Source organism: Oncorhynchus mykiss, chromosome 18 (genome assembly GCF_057628025.1).
Source record: "Oncorhynchus mykiss isolate SJ-2025 chromosome 18, ASM5762802v1, whole genome shotgun sequence".
NCBI classification, from domain to species: Eukaryota; Metazoa; Chordata; class Actinopteri; order Salmoniformes; family Salmonidae; genus Oncorhynchus; species Oncorhynchus mykiss.
In genome coordinates this window covers 48,844,493-48,863,071 of record NC_143039.1, presented here as the reverse complement: position 1 = coordinate 48,863,071, position 18,579 = coordinate 48,844,493, and the positions used below count along the sequence as shown (strand labels likewise).

General features: G+C 43.7%; 1 protein-coding gene across 6 annotated transcripts in view; it reads right to left on the bottom strand.

The window, feature by feature from the left end:
• The window catches only part of carmil1 (capping protein regulator and myosin 1 linker 1), a 37,354-nt gene that overhangs the window by 3,645 nt on the left and 15,130 nt on the right, over positions 1–18,579 (bottom strand). For 3 of the 6 annotated variants that reach the window (XM_090208679.1, XM_090208678.1, XM_090208677.1), the window contains 27 exons: positions 17,710–17,807; positions 17,530–17,600; positions 17,193–17,266; positions 17,007–17,082; positions 16,341–16,429; positions 15,428–15,522; positions 15,125–15,211; positions 14,944–15,047; positions 14,568–14,645; positions 14,082–14,158; positions 13,819–13,923; positions 11,926–11,995; positions 10,031–10,112; positions 9,839–9,938; positions 8,265–8,319; positions 7,988–8,160; positions 7,803–7,871; positions 7,599–7,692; positions 7,346–7,444; positions 5,900–6,028; positions 5,305–5,439; positions 4,754–4,929; positions 4,227–4,314; positions 3,894–4,046; positions 3,710–3,776; positions 3,372–3,562; positions 3,097–3,215 (listed from right to left, as the gene is read on the bottom strand). In XM_090208679.1, coding sequence (XP_090064805.1) covers positions 3,097–3,215; positions 3,372–3,562; positions 3,710–3,776; positions 3,894–4,046; positions 4,227–4,314; positions 4,754–4,929; positions 5,305–5,439; positions 5,900–6,028; positions 7,346–7,444; positions 7,599–7,692; positions 7,803–7,871; positions 7,988–8,160; positions 8,265–8,319; positions 9,839–9,938; positions 10,031–10,112; positions 11,926–11,995; positions 13,819–13,923; positions 14,082–14,158; positions 14,568–14,645; positions 14,944–15,047; positions 15,125–15,211; positions 15,428–15,522; positions 16,341–16,429; positions 17,007–17,082; positions 17,193–17,266; positions 17,530–17,600; positions 17,710–17,800 — 2,747 coding nt within the window. In that variant the 5' untranslated portion in view covers positions 17,801–17,807. Of the gene's footprint in view, positions 1–3,096; positions 3,216–3,371; positions 3,563–3,709; positions 3,777–3,893; positions 4,047–4,226; positions 4,315–4,753; positions 4,930–5,304; positions 5,440–5,899; positions 6,029–7,345; positions 7,445–7,598; positions 7,693–7,802; positions 7,872–7,987; positions 8,161–8,264; positions 8,320–9,838; positions 9,939–10,030; positions 10,113–11,925; positions 11,996–13,818; positions 13,924–14,081; positions 14,224–14,567; positions 14,646–14,943; positions 15,048–15,124; positions 15,212–15,427; positions 15,523–16,340; positions 16,430–17,006; positions 17,083–17,192; positions 17,267–17,529; positions 17,601–17,709; positions 17,808–18,579 lie in introns of those variants that run through there. The other 3 variants (XM_090208680.1, XM_090208681.1, XM_090208682.1) reach the window with 3 other exon arrangements.

Genomic DNA, 18,579 nt, shown 5'->3' with positions numbered 1-18,579 from the left:
GCCTCCCTCCAGTGGCATTCCAAACCTGCGATCAAGATTATCCTACCTAATGGACTTTAAAAACTAACATCTTATGTTTAACCGAGACGTGGCTGAATGAAGACACGGACAATATAGAGCCAGCGGGATTTTCCATGCACCGGCAGAGCAGAGACGCTACCTCTGGTAAGACGAGGGGTGGGTGGGGTGTGTGTCTTTTTGTCAATAACAGCTGGTGCGCGATGTCTAATATTAAAGAAGTCTTGAGGTATTGCTCACATGAGGTATAGTACCTTATAATAAGATATAGACCACACTATCTACCAAGAGGGTTCTCATCTGTATTATTTGTAGCCGTCTATTTACCACCACAAAGCGAAGCTGTCACTAAGACCGCTCTCAACCAACTCTATAAAGGCCATAAGAAAATAATATTCTCACCCAGAAGCGGCGCTCCTAGTGGCTGGGGACTTTAATGCGAGCAAACTTAAATCAGTTTCACCACATTTTTACCTGCATGCCACATGTGCAACCAGGGAAAAAAGACCACCTTTACTCCACACACAGAGATGCATACAAAGCTCTCTATATATCCTCCTGATTCCTGCTTACAAGCAAAAACTAAAGCAGGATGTACCAGTGACTCACTCAATACGGAAGTGGTCAGATGATGCGGATGCTACACTACAGGACTGTTTTGCTAGCACGGACTGGAATATGTTCTGGGATTCATCCAATGGCATTGAGGAATTCACCATCTCAGTGACCGGCTTCATTAATAAGTGCTTCGATGACGTCGTCCCCACAGTGGCTGTACGTACATATCCCAACCAGAAGCCATGGATTACAGGCAACATCCGCATTGAGCTAAAGGCTAGAGCTGCCGCTTTCAAGGAGTAGGAGACTAATCCGGACGCTTATTAGAAATCCTGCTCTGCCCTCAGATGAACCAACAAACAAGCAAAGCGTCAATACAGGATTAAGATTGAATCCTACTACACCGGCTCTGACGCTCGTCGGATATGGCAGAGCTTAAACTATTACGGACTACAAAGGGAAACCCAGATGGGAGCTGCCCAGTGATGTGAGCCTACCAGACGAGCTAAATGCCTTTTATGCTTGCTTTGAGGCAAGCAACACCGAAGCATGCAGGAGCGCACCAGCTGTTCTGGATGACTGTGTGATAACGCTCTCGGTAGCTGATGTGAACAATACCTTTAAAACAGGTCAACATTCAAAGCCGCTGGGCCAGACGGATTACCAGGACACGTACTCAAAGCACGCATGGATCAACTGTCAAGTGTCTTCACTGACATTTTCAACGGCTCCCTGAAAGAGTCTGCAATACCTACATGTTTCAAGCAGACCAGCATAGTCTCTGTGCTCAAGGAAGCGAAGGTAACCTGAATAAATGATTACCGCCCCGTGGCACTCACGTCGGTAGCCATGAAGTGCTTTGAAAGGCTGGTCATGGCTCATTTCAACAGCATCCTCCTGGACACCCTATACCCACTCCAATTCGCACACCGCCCCAACAGATCCACAGATGACGCAATCTCAATCACACTCCACACTGCCCTTTCTCACCTGGACAAAAGGAACACCTATGTGAGAATGCTGTTCATTGACTACAGCTCAGCATTCAACAACATAGTGCCCACAAAGCTCATCACTAAGCTAAGGACTTTGGGACTGAACACCTCCCTCTGCAACTGGATCCTGGACATCCTGACGGGCCGCCCCCAGGTGGTAAGAGTAGGCAACAACACGTCTGCCACACTGATCCTTAACACTGGGGCCCCTCAGGGGTGTGTACTTAGTCACCTCCTGTATTCCCTGTTCAGCCACGACTGTGTGGCCAAACACGACTCCAACGCCATCATTAAGTTTGCTGAAAACACAACAGTGGTAGGCCTGATCCCCGAAAACGATGAGGCGGACTATAGGAAGGAGGTCAGAGAACTGGCAGTGTGGTGCCAGGACAACGACCCCTCCCCGAATGTGAGCAAGACTAAGGAGCCGATCATGGACTACAGGAAATGGCGGGCCGAATAGGCCCCCATTAACATCGACGGGGCTGAAGTGGAGCGGGTTGAGAGTTAAGTTCCCTGGTGTCCACATCACTAACAAACTATCATGGTCCAAACATACCAAGACAGTCATGAAGAGGGCACGACCAAACCTTTCCCCCTCGGGAGACTGTAAAAGATTTGGCATGGGTCCCCAGATCCTCAAAAGGTTCTACAGCTGCACCATCGAGAGTATCCTGACAGGTTGCATCACCGCCTGGTATGGCAACTGCTCGGCATCTGACCGTAAGGCGCTGCACAGGGTAGTGCGAACGGCCCAATACATCACTGGGGCAATCCAGGACCTATATAATAGGCGGTGTCAGGGGAAAGCCCATAAAGTTGTCAGAAACTCCAGTCACCCGAGTTATAGACCGTTTTATCTGCTACCGCACGGCAAGCGGTACCGGAGCACCAAGTCTTGGACCAAAAGGCTCCTCAACAGCGTCTACCCCCAAGCTATAAGACTACTTAACAATTCATAAAATCGCCACCCGACAATTTTGTAGACTCGCTGTTTGTTACCTATGCCTAGTCACTTCGCCCCCACCTACATGTACAGATTACCTCAACTAGCCTGTACCCCGCACACTGACTCGGTACCAGTGCCCCCTGTATATAGCCTCGTTATTGTGTTACTTGTATAATTACTTTATATTTTAGTCTACTTGATAAATATTTTCTTATTCTTGAACTGCACTCTTGGTTAAGGGCATGTAAGTAAGCATTTCACGGTAAAGTCTACACTTGTTGTATTCTGTGCATGTGACAAATAAAATTGGATTTGAAACACTTGTAGAATCTATGCCAATGCGCACCGAAGCTCTTCTGGTGGCTCGTGGTGGCCCAACACCCTATTAAAAGACACTTTATGTAAATGTTTTAGCATTTACATGTAGGTAGTTAGACATTGTAGGTAGTTACACATAGCTTACTGCTGCATGTTTGTGATTTAAATCTTGTGGAAACTAGAGTCATTTATTCTAAACGTCAAGTAATTCCGTTTACTTTTTGGAAAGAGTTCACCATGAAAGGAATTAGGACTCACTTAAAACTAAGTTGGGTGATTTTCTTGTAAAAGAATTCATCAACACCCTCATCCACTTTTCCCAGCAGGCCGTTCTGCTCCACTTCTTCTGGTGGTGGAGAGGTGCAGATTGAATCCCGCTGAGAACACCAAAAAATATGTAGGCCTACGTCAAGACACTCAATATCATAGAGTATAGTAGCTAGACGTAGAAATAGAGAAAGAAGGCAGAAAGAGAGTGGAAGAGGGAGAAATAAATGGGGAATAGGAGAGAGGGGGCAGGTGGAAGGCCTTACTTGTGCTCGGCTAGGCTTGGTCCTCTTTTTTGGTTTGGGGCGGAGCTTGGTGTGGTGCTCTAGCTTCCGGGCCTCCATAGTGGGCAGTTCGCCAAAGTACGTTGGCATCTTGTCCGATAGGGGAGGAGGGGGCGAGTCTTCCTCGTGTATAGGCACTTCTTCCAGGGCCTTGTCCAAGTCAAACTCCATTTCTGACGGACAAGAACAACCATCAATAGACGAGGTAAAACCAAAACCCCTCTCATGCCGAGAGGCTGAAATACTACATTACTACTGTATTGTAGTTTAAATCTATTTGACCAGATCTACGGTACCCGGGATGTAGAACATCAACTCACCAAACGCCACAGAGACAGGCCGCAGCATCCTGCAGAGAATGCTCTTCCTCTTGGACTTGGGTGTCATCTGCAGGTCACAAATACAGTCAAGAGAAAAACAGTCAGCCAGTGAGTCATGCTTCAGTACAGCAGATCAGGATCACAAACCCAAACCCTCAAAGCAGAAGGGACTAGTCTTAGTTACCACACAGGTGTCCATCTCCTCCAGACTCTCAGCAGGCTGCTGCCTCTGCCCCTGGGTCTGGGCCTCAGGCTGGAGGACCGTCTCATCCAGCACCTCTGTCTCTTTTGAGTCCTGGTGGAGAAGAGGCTGCGCTTTCCTGGTCAGGTGTTCTGCCTGGTGTGGGAAGGGAGGAAAAGGCATATAGTGGCAGTGTTCCTTCACCAGTATTTGTTTTTTATGTGGTGCAGAAGTGCTCTAAATCAGCATTACAATCAATTGAAGCAAAAATGCATTATTGTGTGTGTGAAAGAGAAATACAGAGTGAAAGAGTCTGTTGTAGTATACAGTACTGACCAGAGTGTTTTGGGAACGGGACAGAGATTCCAAGATCTCATCCACGATACGGTCTGAGAGGAAGGACGCCACACTGAGCTTCACTTCACTGTGTGACAGAGAGGAGAACATGAGCCAGAGGCTACCTCTCTACTATCTGAACTGTATCAAGACCGGGCTGCATATATATGTTACAGCAGTTTTCTGAGAGTGAAGTTAGCAGCTGAGGCTATGTGACCTAATCCTAATCAATTATTTCACAGATCACAATGAACGATTCAGTTTGAATTCACATGATCAACTGATAACGTCTGTATTTGAAATAATTGACTGATTAGGTCTCAAAAGTGCTCCTCAAATCCAGCCCCCCCCCCCAGGACTCCCATTGGACCAGCATGAATCTTTGAACTTTGTTTTTGGAGATACTTTTGTTTTGTCGTCGTTTTCCTTTCCTTAGTTGAATGCACTTGTTGTAAGTCACTCTGGAAGAGAACGTCAGCTAGCTATCTTGACCAAGCCAGGCTTGACCAGGCCCATGCGGTGATTACCTGATCTTGTTGATGATGTCGACTCCTGACTGCTCCAGTAGTGTGGTGGTGATGAAGCTATGGGGGACGGTCATCCTGCCTGCACTGTCCTTCATCAGCTCCTGGTGCAGGTTGCTCCTCTTCATCACGTGGGGACAGAGGCCCTCAGCGGTGTCAACCATAGATTGTAACAACGTCTGGACCAAAGAGAGCGAGAGAAAGAGGGGTAGGCAAGAGCATTGCACTAGCTTCTTATTTTGTCTTGTTGTTATTCAAATTTACAGTTGCTGAAAGGACTAGGGCAGTTTTTTTCAACTTGCACAGTTTTGTTCAAGGCCAAGCACACCGGATTCAACTACTCAATGAATAATCATCAAGCTCATGATCAGTTTAATCATGTGTGCCTGTGCGGGATGAAAACAAAAACATCCAACTTCGAGGACTGGAGTTGAGAAACACTAGACTATGTAATTCACAGAGATACATCAACATTAAACATATCTGGTTCAAAAAATACTGTTAAAATACAGTAAATACATCATGCATTTACTGCTGTGTTGACTGTTGTGTACCTTTAGCTGCTCATCCATGACACTGGCCATCTCTCCAGCCATGGACTCCAGCTTGTCCTGAATGGGGCCGCCCATGTCAGGGGGGCCGCCCATGCCACCAAGAGATCCCCTCAGGTGGTACAGGTTGGGCAGTAGCTAGATAGATGAGCAGGGTATGGAAGGTGGACAGACAGAGAAAGAGAAAAAAGGGAAGAGGAAAAAAATTGGAGAAAAGATTAGACTGTGCTCTTTTCTCATCTAACTTCAATTCAAATTAATTTATCTAGCCCTTCGTACATCAGCTGATATCTCAAAGTGCTGTACAGAAACTCAGCCTAAAACCCCAAACAGCAAGCAATGCAGGTGTAGAAGCACGGTGGCTAGGAAAAACTCCCTAGAAAGGCCAAAACCTAACCATTTAAGTTGGAGGTTCTCCCTTTCTGCATTAATGTTATTCAAAATGTTATTTAACCAGGAAGTCCCATGTAGAATTTGAGGTTAATGTTGATCACTTTTTGTCTCCCTAGCACAGAGTTTGACATCCACAGTCTATATTTTCTAAGTTAAATTTGTTCTAGCGGTTCTATGAGAACAATATGTTTGGTTCTCAGCTCACTCTTTTGGAGTTCCTGGCGTCCTTCATGAGGTTCTTGGCCACCTTCATGTCCTCCTGGACGACAGCGGTCTCCGTATACCGCAGGGAGTTTAGGTGGTCCTGCACCTTTACACAGATCCTGTCCATCATCTGAGCAGCAGAAGGCAGGAGGGGTCAGAGGTCATCAGAAGACATTGAGCGGTCGTTCACCATTCAATGGGAGAGGTCATGTAATGGTTTATGGTCATTCAACACTTAAAAGATGTGGTACAGTGCCTCTGGAAAATATTCAGAGCCCTTGACTTTTTCCACATTTTGTTACATAACAGCCTTATTCTAAAAATGGGTTTATTGAAATAAAAAATATCCGAAATCTACACAATACCTATTAATGACAACTAAAAAACATGTTTAAAATACTGAAATACTTTCTTTACATAAGTATTCAGCCCCTTTGCTATGAGACTCGAAATTGAGCTCATGTGCATCCCTGTGTCCATTGATCATGCTTGAGATGATCAGATCGGTGGAAGGGTACTTTGGTCAGGGAGGTGATCAAGAACATGATGGTCACTCTGACAGAGCTCCAGAATTCCTCTGTGGAGATGGGAGAACCTTCAAGAAGGACAACCATCTCTGCTGCACTCCACCAATCAGGCCTTTGGGTAGAGTTGCCAGACGGAAGCCACTTCTCAGTAAAAGGCACATGACAGCCCGCATGGAGTTTGCCAAAAGGCACCTTAAGACTCTCAGACCATGAGAAACAAGATTCTTTGGTTTGATGAAACTAAGATTGAACTCTTTGGCCTGAATGCCAAGAGTCACATCTGGAGGAAACCTGGCACCATCCCTATGGTGAAGCATGGTGGTGACAGCATCATGCTGTGGGGATGTTTTCCAGGGGCAGGGAGACTAGTCTGGATCAAGGCAAAGATGAACGGAGCAAAGTACAGAGAGATCCTTGAGTGACCCAGCCAGAGCCCGGACTTGAACCCGATCAAACATCTCTGGAGAGACCTGAAAATAGCTGTGCCGCAACTCTCCCCATCCAACCGGACAGAGCTCTGCAGAGAAGAATGGGAAAAACTCCCCAAATACAGGTGTGCCAAGCTTGTAGTGTCATACCTACGAAGACTCTATGCTGTAATCACTGCCAAAGGCGCTTCAACAAAGTACCGAGTACAGGGTCAGAATACTTATGTAAATGTGATATTTCTGTTTTTGCTTTGTCATTACGGGGTATTGTGTGTACATTGATGAGGGGAAAAAACTATTTAAATCAATTTTAGAATAAGGCTGTAACGTCACACAATGTGGAAAAGGTCAAGGGGTCTGAATACTTTCCGAAGACACTGTGTAACTTTCACTTCCCCAGGGGAAACTCAAGGTACTACTAACATTTATCCAAACAAGTGCCGATACATGAAAATGAAAGTTACAGGTCAAACATTTAAACAGACGGGTCACCTGTTGTGTGGTGGTCGTGACAATGCCTTGCTGGAGACGGTAAGCTTGCTCTTGGAGGTATTTTCGAGTCTCGTGGTTCCTTAGTAGATACCGCTCCATCTGTAGAGATTGATAAAAAAAATGTTAAAGTTTATACAGGAAATGTGACGTTTTTTGCATTCAACCCTGCTATCGATGCATTGTTATCAGTGAGAATTGATCTCAATTCTGTCATCAGTTAATATCTACCATGCAGCCAAATGTGAACTTTGACCTTTAGTAGGGCATCCTCTGTTTTCTCAGGGCTGGCCTTGAGTGCCTGGGCAGCATCGATGATGGGGATAGGCATGAAGCGGATGGTCTGGTTCCTGAAAGAGACACATGTGGCTAAGTATATGCCTACTCACATATCCTAACCAAAATATCCATGTGAAGAAGAGTATGAATAGAATGAATTGTGACACACACAGATACATACTTTTCTAAAGCAGATGCCACATCCTGGAGGCCTTGTAGGCTGACATTGTTTTTGTCCCACATAACCGTCCTGTACAAACGCATGACAATAAAGAGCAATAGAACACAGTAGAATCAATATTGAAACAATATTGAAACATGAGCTGTTGAACCTAGTGGGCCTCTTCTTGAGCCTTGACCTCTTACCTGAGCTTGGTGTTGATCTGCAGGGCCTTGGCCAGCATCTTGGCCCCCATGTCTCCCATGCCGTTGCCGCTGATGTCCACCCGGGTCAGGCTGGCGTTGCTGCCCAGTGCATTCAGTACGATGGACAGATCCCCCTTGAGCTTGGAGTCGGCCAGGGAGATGGACGTCAGGGGCTACGTGAAAAACAGGTTCGTTGAACAATGATAATGAATGGTTTAGACACATTGTGTTTATGCTAAGCTGTTATGGCTAAGTGTCACCGTAACAGCCGACTCACCGATTCCTCCTCCTGTATCATGTGCACCAGGTTGTCCAAGACTTGAGACAAATTTCTGTGGAAAGACGTGCACACTTCATTACATTCCAGACAGAGAGAAGGATACAAGCATGAGGATATGGTTAATTTACATTTTTTCTAATTACAAGTTTCATGACGTTGGCCTGGGGGGTAGGTTTATGAAAGTCATAAACACCTTTTTCCTCTCTCTACCCTACTGATGTTACATTTGCAAAACCCTTGATTAACAGAGATTCTGGGAACATCCGAAGGTTCGGGGAAATTAACTATATTCTGGTAATCCGACCAATGGAACATATGCGGTGGTACTTAATGAATATGATGTCAGTTCGGTTGTCATCTGAGACATTCTCATCAATGATAAGATGGCATAAACTCTACAGTGGAAAGTCTACACATCAGAGATATCGGATTCACATGGAATTGTTGTTCAATTTAAATGTTTGAATATGAAATTATTTGTGATGGGATGAAATGTGATTTTAGCTTCTAAAATATGAGATGTGGGTTTTCATAAGATAGGGCTGCTCAATCAGTGGCCCGCCCCTGTGAAGTGACATGGGCTATAAAACGTTTCAAACGCGCCCTCCTCTCCCTTCCTATATAAGCCCTTGACGACAATGTAACTTTCTGTTCCGATGATGTGAGGACGACGGTCCTATGTCAGAATGGTTCAGATAACTACAGAACGAAGCCAACATCAGCGTGAGCTTGGTTGCGAATGGTATGAACTTTGAACTCTTATTCACTACAGAATTGATACTTCCTAGCTGTTGAGTTAGCAACAGCAGATACAAACAAGGGTTAGGAAGGAACAGACAGAGTATCCCGTCTATCACACAACGACGTTACTACAACATATCCAATTGACCACCAGACATTCTTCAAAGGACTCGGTTGGGCAACACAGCCTTCCATCTACCACCAACCTACCGAAGCGCAGCTCAGAGTAAATATTTATTGCATTTTCCTTTTCCAAATGGGCTGTAATTTAGAATGCATAAGATACTGTATTTACGATAGCACAGCTTCGCCTTTGTTCCTCAGTCTTCCCGCTCTTTCACTCAAACCCAGGCCCTTTTCTTTTGTGTAACAAGCTGTTATATCTGTTCCGCCCGCTAGGGACGTTTTCCTTTATGACGTAATTTGTAATCAAGTTATGATTTAATGATGTGTATATGTAACTCTGTGTGATTAGTTAGGTATTTAGTAAATAAATAATTAAACCCAATTTTGTATTGCTGATTCAACTTGTTAGCCACGGTTCGTGCAGATAACCAAGAATTTACAACTTTCAGATGAGACTGAATTAAGATGACAATTGATATTGACTGCTAATTGATGTAAAATATTACTAGGTCTTTAAGAGTTTATTCGGAAGATAACAGCCCTATAAATATTATTTTGTGGTGCCCAACTCTAGTTAATTACATTTACATGATTATCTCAATCAGGTAATATTAATTACGGATAAATTATTTTACAGAATAGCATGTCATATCACTTAATCCGGCATAGCCAAAGACACGACACAAGGTAAGTAAGTCCCGTACTTGGACTTGATGTTATTGAAGTTCTTGCCCAGTGAGAGGTGGCGGATGGAGCGATTTTTGGCCAGCCACACCAAGAGAGTGGTCAGGTCTGAATCCAAACCTGAGCATAAAATATAAAACACAACATCAAGTCAAAATCAAGGTATACAATGTTCAAAATCACTGTAAAAACAGTGTCTACTCGGGCCTCACCGTTGTCTGAGATGTCCAGGCTGGAGATGTTGGGAATCTCAGCTATGCAGCCCTCCAGAATCTGAGCACCTCCAGATCTTAGCTGAAGTAAAAGAGAGAAATAAAAACAAAAACAAAACATATAGAGAAAGGATAGCAATTGCAATCCAGGATAATATCCATACATGTATTTTGGTGATATATTTGATTGCCATTCAGGGTACATAAGTAAAGCTAAGTAATTAAAATCAGTATATTCAGAACATCTACCCAAATAATAAAGGGGTGTCAAGACATCTTATTTTAGAATTTTATTTCAGCGTATAGTCGTGGCCAAAAGTTGAGAATGACAAATATACATTTTCACAAAGTCTGCTGCCTCAGTTTGCATGATGGCAATTTGCATTTACTCCAGAATGCTATGACGAGTGATCAGATAAATTGCAATTAATTGTAAAGTCCCTCTGCCATGCAAATGAACTGAAAAAACATTTCCACTGCATTTCAGCCCTGCCACAAAAGGACCAGCTGACATCATGTCAGTGATTCTCTCGTTAACACAGGAGTGAGTGTTGACGACGACAAGGCTGGAGATCACTCTGTCATGCTGATTGAGTTCGAATAACAGACTGGAAGCTTCAAAAGGAGGGTGGTGCTTAGAATCATTGTTCTTCCTCTGTCAGCCATGGTTACCGCAAGGAAAAAGTGCCGTCATCATTGCTTTGCACAAAAAGGGCTTCACAGGCAAGGATATTGCTGCCAGTAAGATTGATCCAATAAATTGTTAATTTAGGTGCATCAAGAACTTCAAGGAGAGTGGTTCAATTGTTGTGAAGAAGGCTTCAGGGCGCCCAAGAAAGTCCAGCAAGCGCCAGGACCGTCTCCGAAAGTTTATTCAGCTGCGGTATCGGGGCACCACCAGTACAGAGCTTGCTCAGGAATGGCAGCAGGCAGGTGTGAGTGCATCTGCACGCACAGTGAGGTGAAGATTTCTGGAGGATGGCCTGGTGTCAAGAAGGGCAGCAAAGAAGCCACTTCTCTCCTAGAAAAACATCAGGGACAGATTGATATTCTGCAAAAGGTACAGGGATTGGACTGCTGAGGACTGGGGTAAAGTTATTTTCTCTGATGAATCCCCTTTCCAATTGTTTGGGTCATACGGAAAAAAGCTTGTCCGGAGAAGACAAGGTGAGCGCTACCATCAGTCCTGTGTCATGCCAACAGTAAAGCATCCTGAGACCATTCATGGGTGGGGTTGCTTCTCAGCCAAGGGAGTGGGCGCACTCACAATTTTGCCTAAGAACACTTCCTCCGAGAGCAACTTTTCCCAACCATCCAGGTACAGTTTGGTGACGAACAATGCCTTTTCCAGCATAATGGAGCACCTTGCCATAAGGAAAAAGTGATAACTAAGTGGCTCGGGGAACAAAACATTGATATCTAGGGTCCATGGCCAGGAAATTAATTAATCCCATTGGTAACTTGTGGTCAATCCTCAAGAGGCGGGTGGACAAACAAAAACCCACAAATTCTGACAAACTCCAAGCATTGATTATGCAAGAATGGCTTGCCATCAGTCAGGATGTGGCCCAGAAGTTAACTGACAGCATGCCAGGGCGGATTGCAGAGGTCTTGAAAAAGAAGGGTCAACACTGCAAATATTGACTCTTTGCATCAACTTCATGTAATTGTCAATAAAAGCCTTTGACACTTATGAAATGCTTGTAATTATAATTCAGTATTCCATAGTAACATCTGACAAACATATCTAAAGACACTGAAGCAGCAAATATTGGATATTCATATTTGTGTCATTCTCAAAACCTTTGGCCACGACTGTAGACTTCCCCTTTAAATTTCTCCCTCAGAGATTCAGGTAAGTGTGCCAGGATCTAGGCAGTAGTTCAGTCTCTTACCTCACAGCTGCTGAGATCCAGTGAAACTTCACTTAGATTAGGATTGCAGCCAAGACCTAGTAAAAGTGCCCTGAAGGGGAAAACAGTCATTAAAGCTTATTTTCTATTCAGTTAAATGAACAAAGCAAACTGAAGTATGCAGGCAGTAAAGAGTTGGTGTGGTTAGATTACTTAAATATACTGTGAACAAGAAAGCAATGTTTCTATAACTACTTAATTTTTCTTTTTCAAATTAAGCAAAAAAAAAAAAAAAAAACTGGACTATGACATCCTGTCTAAAATATACTTCACCATTTATAGATATGTACAGTACCAGTCTGAAGTTTAGACACACTTACTCATTCAAGGGTATTTCTTTATTTGTATTATTTTCTACATTGTAGAATAGTGAAGACATCAAAACAATGAAATAACCAAAAAAGTGTTTAACAAATCAACATGTGTTTTATATTTTAGATTCTTCAAAGTAGCCAACCTTTGCCTTGATGACAGCTTTGCACATTCCTGGCATTCTCTCAACCAGCTTCACCTGGAATGCTTTTCCAACAGTCTTGAAGGAGTTGATGAGCACTTGTTGGCTGCTTTTCCTTCACTCTGCGGTCTAACTCATCCCAAACCATCTCAGTTGGGTTGAGGTTGGGTGATTGTGGAGGCCAGGTCATCTGATGGGGCACTCCATCACTCTTCATCTTGGTCAAATAGCCCTTACACAGCCTGGAGGTGTGTTGGGTCATTGTCCTGTTGAAAAACAAATAATAGTCCCACTAAGTGAAAACCAGATGGGATGGTGTATCGCTTCAGAATGCTGTGGTAGCCATGCTGGCTAAGTGTGCCTTGAATTCTAAATAAATCAGTGTCACCAGCAAAGCACCCCCACGCCGCCTCCTCCATGCTTCACGGTGGGACCCACACATGCGGAGATCATCCATTCGTCTACTCTGCGTCTTACAGAGACACGGTGGTTGTAACCAAAAATCTCAAATTTGGACTCATCAGACCAAACGACAGATTTCTACCAGCTTAACATCCATTGCTCGTGTTTCTTGGCCCAAGTTTCTTGACCCTCTTCTTATTATTGGTGTCCTTTATTAGTGGTTTCTTTCTGTGAATCAGGCCTTTATGGTCTAATTGCTGCAGTCTCCTCTGAACAGTCTATGTTGAGATGGGTCTGTTACTTGATCTCTGTGAAGCATTAATTTGGGCTGCAATTTCTGAGGCTGGTAACTCTAATAAACGTATCCTCTGCAGCAGAGAACTCTGGGTCATTCATTCCTGTGGCGGTCCTCATGAAAGCCAGTTTCATCATAGCGCTTGATGGTTTTTGCGACTGCACTTGAAGAAACTTTCAAAGTTCTTGAAATGTTCCGTATTGACTGACCTTCATGTCTTAAAGTAATGATGGACTGTCGTTTCTCTTCACTTATTTGAGCCGTTCTTGCCATAATACGGACTTGGTATTTTACCAAATAGAGCTGTCTTCTGTATACCACCCCTAACAAGGCACACCTGTTAATTTAAATGCATTCAGGGTGACTATCTCAAAGCCGGTCGAGAGAATGCCAAGAGGGTGCAAAGCTGTCATCAAGGCAAAGGGTGGCTACTTTGAAGAATCTCATATAAAATATATTTGGATTTGTTTTACATTTCTTTGGTTACTACATGATTCCATATGTCTTATTTCATAGTTTCGATGCATTTACTCTTATTCTACAATTGAGAAAATAGTACAAATAAAGACAAACCCTGGAACTAGTCGGTGTGTGCAAACTTTGGATTGGCACTGCACATTTTCTACAGGAATATTCTCCAGTTTTCCATATCATCTTTTCATTCTAGGTTTTAATACAGTTAAATTGGAACAAATGCCACGGATGGAGTAGACTGCAAGCTCACTTGAGCGCCTCCAGGGGGAGCTTGGTTCCAGACAGGTTGACACTGCTCAGAGCCAAGGCAGTGCCAAAGAACTGCTTGAAGGAATGCGGCACATCTTTACATCTCCTGTGGGTTTTAAAAGAATACCAGCACTTTGGTTATGCCTTCTGGAGTTATCAGGCGTTCTCACTCAGATACTTTGAGCGGGACATATAAATCAACAGCAACTATTGAGCCACAACTATTGAGCATAAGCAAGTGATTTTCGTCGCTGTATGGATCACCTGTGAGAGAAAACGCTCTTAGACATGTTGAGCACTGAGAGGTGCTTGAGAGAGCCTCGTAGAAGTGCAGTGCAGACCTTGAAGACAGGAGTTGAGCATCTGAATAACATAGGCCAGCCAAGTGACATCTCAGTCTAGAGAGCTACAGACAATATCTTATGAAAGGGGACTGGCCATTTGCGTAGCAACAACTATAATGACAAGCTCCACAAATATAACTGTATAAAAAGCTAATTCAAATGTTATTTCCCAATTGAATAATAGTGATATCAAAAGCAGACGGTATGCAACTCATAAAACAGCGCTCACATGATGTCCAGACATGACATGTTCACTTTCATTGCCTATTATTACAATTATACTAATCTAGTTATTGGTAAGGCTAAGAATAGCTGTATAATGTGCCCATCAAGAGGGTTAAAGTCCAATCAATGCCTAGCGATAGCAGTGTGAATTTGTCTTCGCATTGGATGAGGGTTCACTCACTTGGTCCAGACAGCAGTCGCTGTTGGACAGGTCCAGAGTTGCTAGACTGTTAGGTTGACCCAGGAAATTGTACAGATTCTGTGAACAGAGTCAGAGGAATTAGGGAGAACAACAGAAAACACGGAGTATAATGAAGGGGGAATTAGGTCTACGGATTTCAGTTAATATTTCAAATCCTACTTCACACTATTTCTGTGGCCTGTGTGAAACATATATGAAAGGCAGGACAGAATGTGTAAGAGTTTGATGTTGCAGCCAATACAACACCGATCTAAGATCAGTTTTGCACTCCCTCCCTTGATTAAGGTTAGGCTTTGTGGAGGGTTAGCTGATCCTAGATCTGTGCCTAGCAACTTCTACCAGAAGAGGTACATACTGAGAGGTCGTCTCCTCGGAGTGAGTTCCCACAGAGGTCCAGGTGTGCGAGGGTAGTGGGGACAGCAGGGTTGGCACTCAGCGCCTGGGCAAGACTGTTAACCCCTAACCACACAAACACAGGAAGTTCAGAGGAAGTGACATCACACATGGCAAGTAAATTGGTCATGAATTTACAATACCTTTTTGTGATATGGAGGTCTTTGACAGGTTCAAATACTTGAGACCCATTGGGAGTTTGGCTAGCTGTGCACTGAGAGCAGATACACCTAGAATAACAAAATGCATCACAAACTTATGAACAAACGTATAACCTCCCATGAACTTGAAGCTTTGAGACAAACATTTTACAATTGATAAAATCCATGCCAATGTAGGACAGAATACTAGATGCTAGAATTCTAGATTAGTGCAGTATCCTGTATCATTGAATATCACGGAATATCTTTAAATATATTTTTTTCAAAACAGGGAGTTTGTTGTACCCTTGTCCTCCAGGGAGTTGTTTGTGAGGTTGAGGGTGTGAAGTACAGAGGCAGGGTTGCAGGTCAGAGCGTTGGCTAACTTCTGTGCGAAATCACTGTGAAAATATCAAGAAAAGACACAGCTCTCAATAATCCCAAAAACATTCCTTACCGCAGGATACTCCAACTGCTAACTATTCGGCAGTGTAAAGAAAAAGGATCACTTTGTTGCTGCGTAAATCCAATAAGCCTGTTTCCTCTCTAGGTTTCTTCCTAGGTTCTGGCCTTTCTAGGGAGTTTTTCCTAGACACCATGCTTCTACATCTGCATTGCTTGCTGTTTGGGGTTTTAGGCTGGGTTTCTGTACAGCTGATGTAAGGGCTTTATAAATACATTTGGTTGATTTATTGACAGGACAAACAAATAGGCTTACATTTCAGCATGAATCCCCTCCCTCAGAGCCTATTGAAAGCCTTGTTAGGCCCATCAATAAATCAATCAGATTTACGCAGCAACAGAGCACTCCTTTTTCTTTACTCTGCCGGATAGTCACCAGTTGAAGTATCCTGGGGTAAGGAATGTTTTGGGGTCCCTCAGTTGAGCACCTGATCCACCCTTTTTTCAATTGGGCTGGGCTGAAGCGCGTTTTGGTATATATTTTTTCCACAGCTCTACTCAAGTTACCTCAGGATTTTCAACAGGAAGTGCATTTCTGATAATAGTCAGAGTCATGGGTTTAACTACCGCGCGAGCTTGCCCCCTTAATTTCACACTGGACAGCATGTATGGAATGTGGCTGCGGTTGAGAGCATAATTCATTATGAAACTGTATGTGTGTGTGTGTGTATGTGTGCGTGTGTGTGCACCCTCATCTGTGTGTGTGTGGTGGATAAGATAAAGCCAGTCTAACCTATTACCAGTGCTTAGTGCTCACCTTCGGAGACCTGCATTCTCTAAAACCATCTCCTCTAATCGACTAGAGCGGGCCACAACTCGCAGAATTTGTTCACACACATCTGTGGACTGTAAGCAAACACTTTAGTGTGAAAAGCAGCAAGCTCAGGCTTGTGTAAACACAGATGCATAACTTACTGTACAAAAAAAGTCAAACCTGTAAATGCATAAACACACACGGACACATGCCACATGTACACACACAGAACACACACACGACTAAGTATCAGCAGCAGTCACACCATCCCTGTTATTATAATACATCACCCCTGACTAATAAAGCACTTGTTGACATCTCATCCTCATGCCTCCGCTCTCCCTGCCACCACCAGAACACACACTCCTTTATACAAACACACAGCTGTCCTCTTCCTGCTGCGGCCAGTGTGCCCTTTACAAAGAGTGTTCGGTCACTCCTGGAGCACAGTGGAATTTATTTAATAAAAAATTGTTTCAAAGCATTATACCCACAGTACAGGTTTTAAGTTCCTACACTTTTCATCTAACTCATCCACCTTTCTCCACGATTGGCATGCATGCTTCTCCAATTCATTTATCTCAGTTAAACTGTGAGATTACAAATATTACTTCCCTTCACAAGTGTATCATAAAATGTGTCACCAGTATGGTTCAGAATGAAATGTACCAGTTTGTAGTCCTTTGTGGAGAGCTTGGTGAACCATTGGTTATATTCCAGGACCAGAATGATGGCCACCAAATCTCTGGAGGAGAAGTCAATAGCATTGGTTTATCAAAAACAGAATGGTATAAAGACACGATTGTTCACACAATTTGGAAATATGGAAACTGAAAAAAGGAAAAGTGAAGGTACCTGTTCTCAAGATGTACGAAATCCTGCAGGTTCAGTTCTCTGGTGTCCTGGGTTTGATAGATTGTGTCCACATCCTGTTGGGAAAGATGGAGAACCCAAGGTTGGAATGATTCAAACAATGGCAAAAGTAGAGCTGATATAGCTCAAGTAACCGGCATGATGTAAATCTAGGTCAACATATTTCAAGAAAGACCGTGTTAGGCATCTGAGCTAAAGATTCCGGTCTACACAAAAGGAAATTCAAGCTACTGTAGCTCTATGAACAACCCCTGCTACACTATAATCAATTTAGCAATATTAACTGAAATGGAAGGAGACTACATTTGTATATACTAACCCACTGCACCTCCTCTCTGAACGGCAGACCCAGCTGGTCGCAGAGACACCAGTACATATGGGAGAAACCACCTATGAGAGAATGAGAGAGATGAAGACAGAAAGTCAACTATGTTATCGATGGGATTTCTGTTCTGTGTTTTCTTTTGTGTGTGTAATATGCTCTTTATTGTAACGTCACCACATGGCCCTAGGTCTGTGGTGGCCTGGTCCTCCCAGAGAGACTGTAGGGCGGCCGTCCTCTCAGGAGGCATCAGGGTCAACTTCTTCATCGCCTTCCTTTCACAGTGCAGGGGACACACCACAAACTGTCACTTTACCAGGTCATCTTCGGCCACTATCGTGTCAGCCCAGAGGACAAAGCACACGCTGTCACTTTATCATGTCGGACATGAGCAAAGTGAGAGGGAGTGACCGACTGAACAAGTGAATGAGTACACAAGTAAGTGAATGAGTACACAAGTGAGTGAACGAGTCAGTCACTAATACATGTGCGTGGATGAGTGAACGAATAAAGAACTGACAATAAATAAAGTACTGGTAACTAATACTGTTCCGTACACATTTTGCGTAACCGCGGCATTCAAACGAGGCTGCAACGAAAACTAAATGAGACTGTAGCGACCGTGTTGGCATCAAAATCCGGGGCGTGAACAAACGTTTCTATTCAAACGGTGATTGACATGGTAATGGACTAATCGTATTCGAGAAAACATTTTTTTTTAAAACTTGACCCCTCTGATGCGGTACGTTACATCGTGATGATGCAACTCATTGTGTGCCGTACAGCCTCTTTCCACCAGGGGTAGCGCTTCTCACGCCGATTAAAAACAAGTAATGATCGATGGTGAGTGCAACGGTGAGAGTGAAGTTAATTACTCGGGAGTTCATCAATAGTTCATTCAATCAATCGTTACATTTCTCGCGTCATCATTGCGAGCCATCGGGACTCTCAAAAGCCGTGACAGCAGCGGTTTACTTGTGAAGACAACTTTAGCGCCCCCCCTAAAACCCCTATTCAAATTCGGCACAAACCTTCAAAGAGGGATGT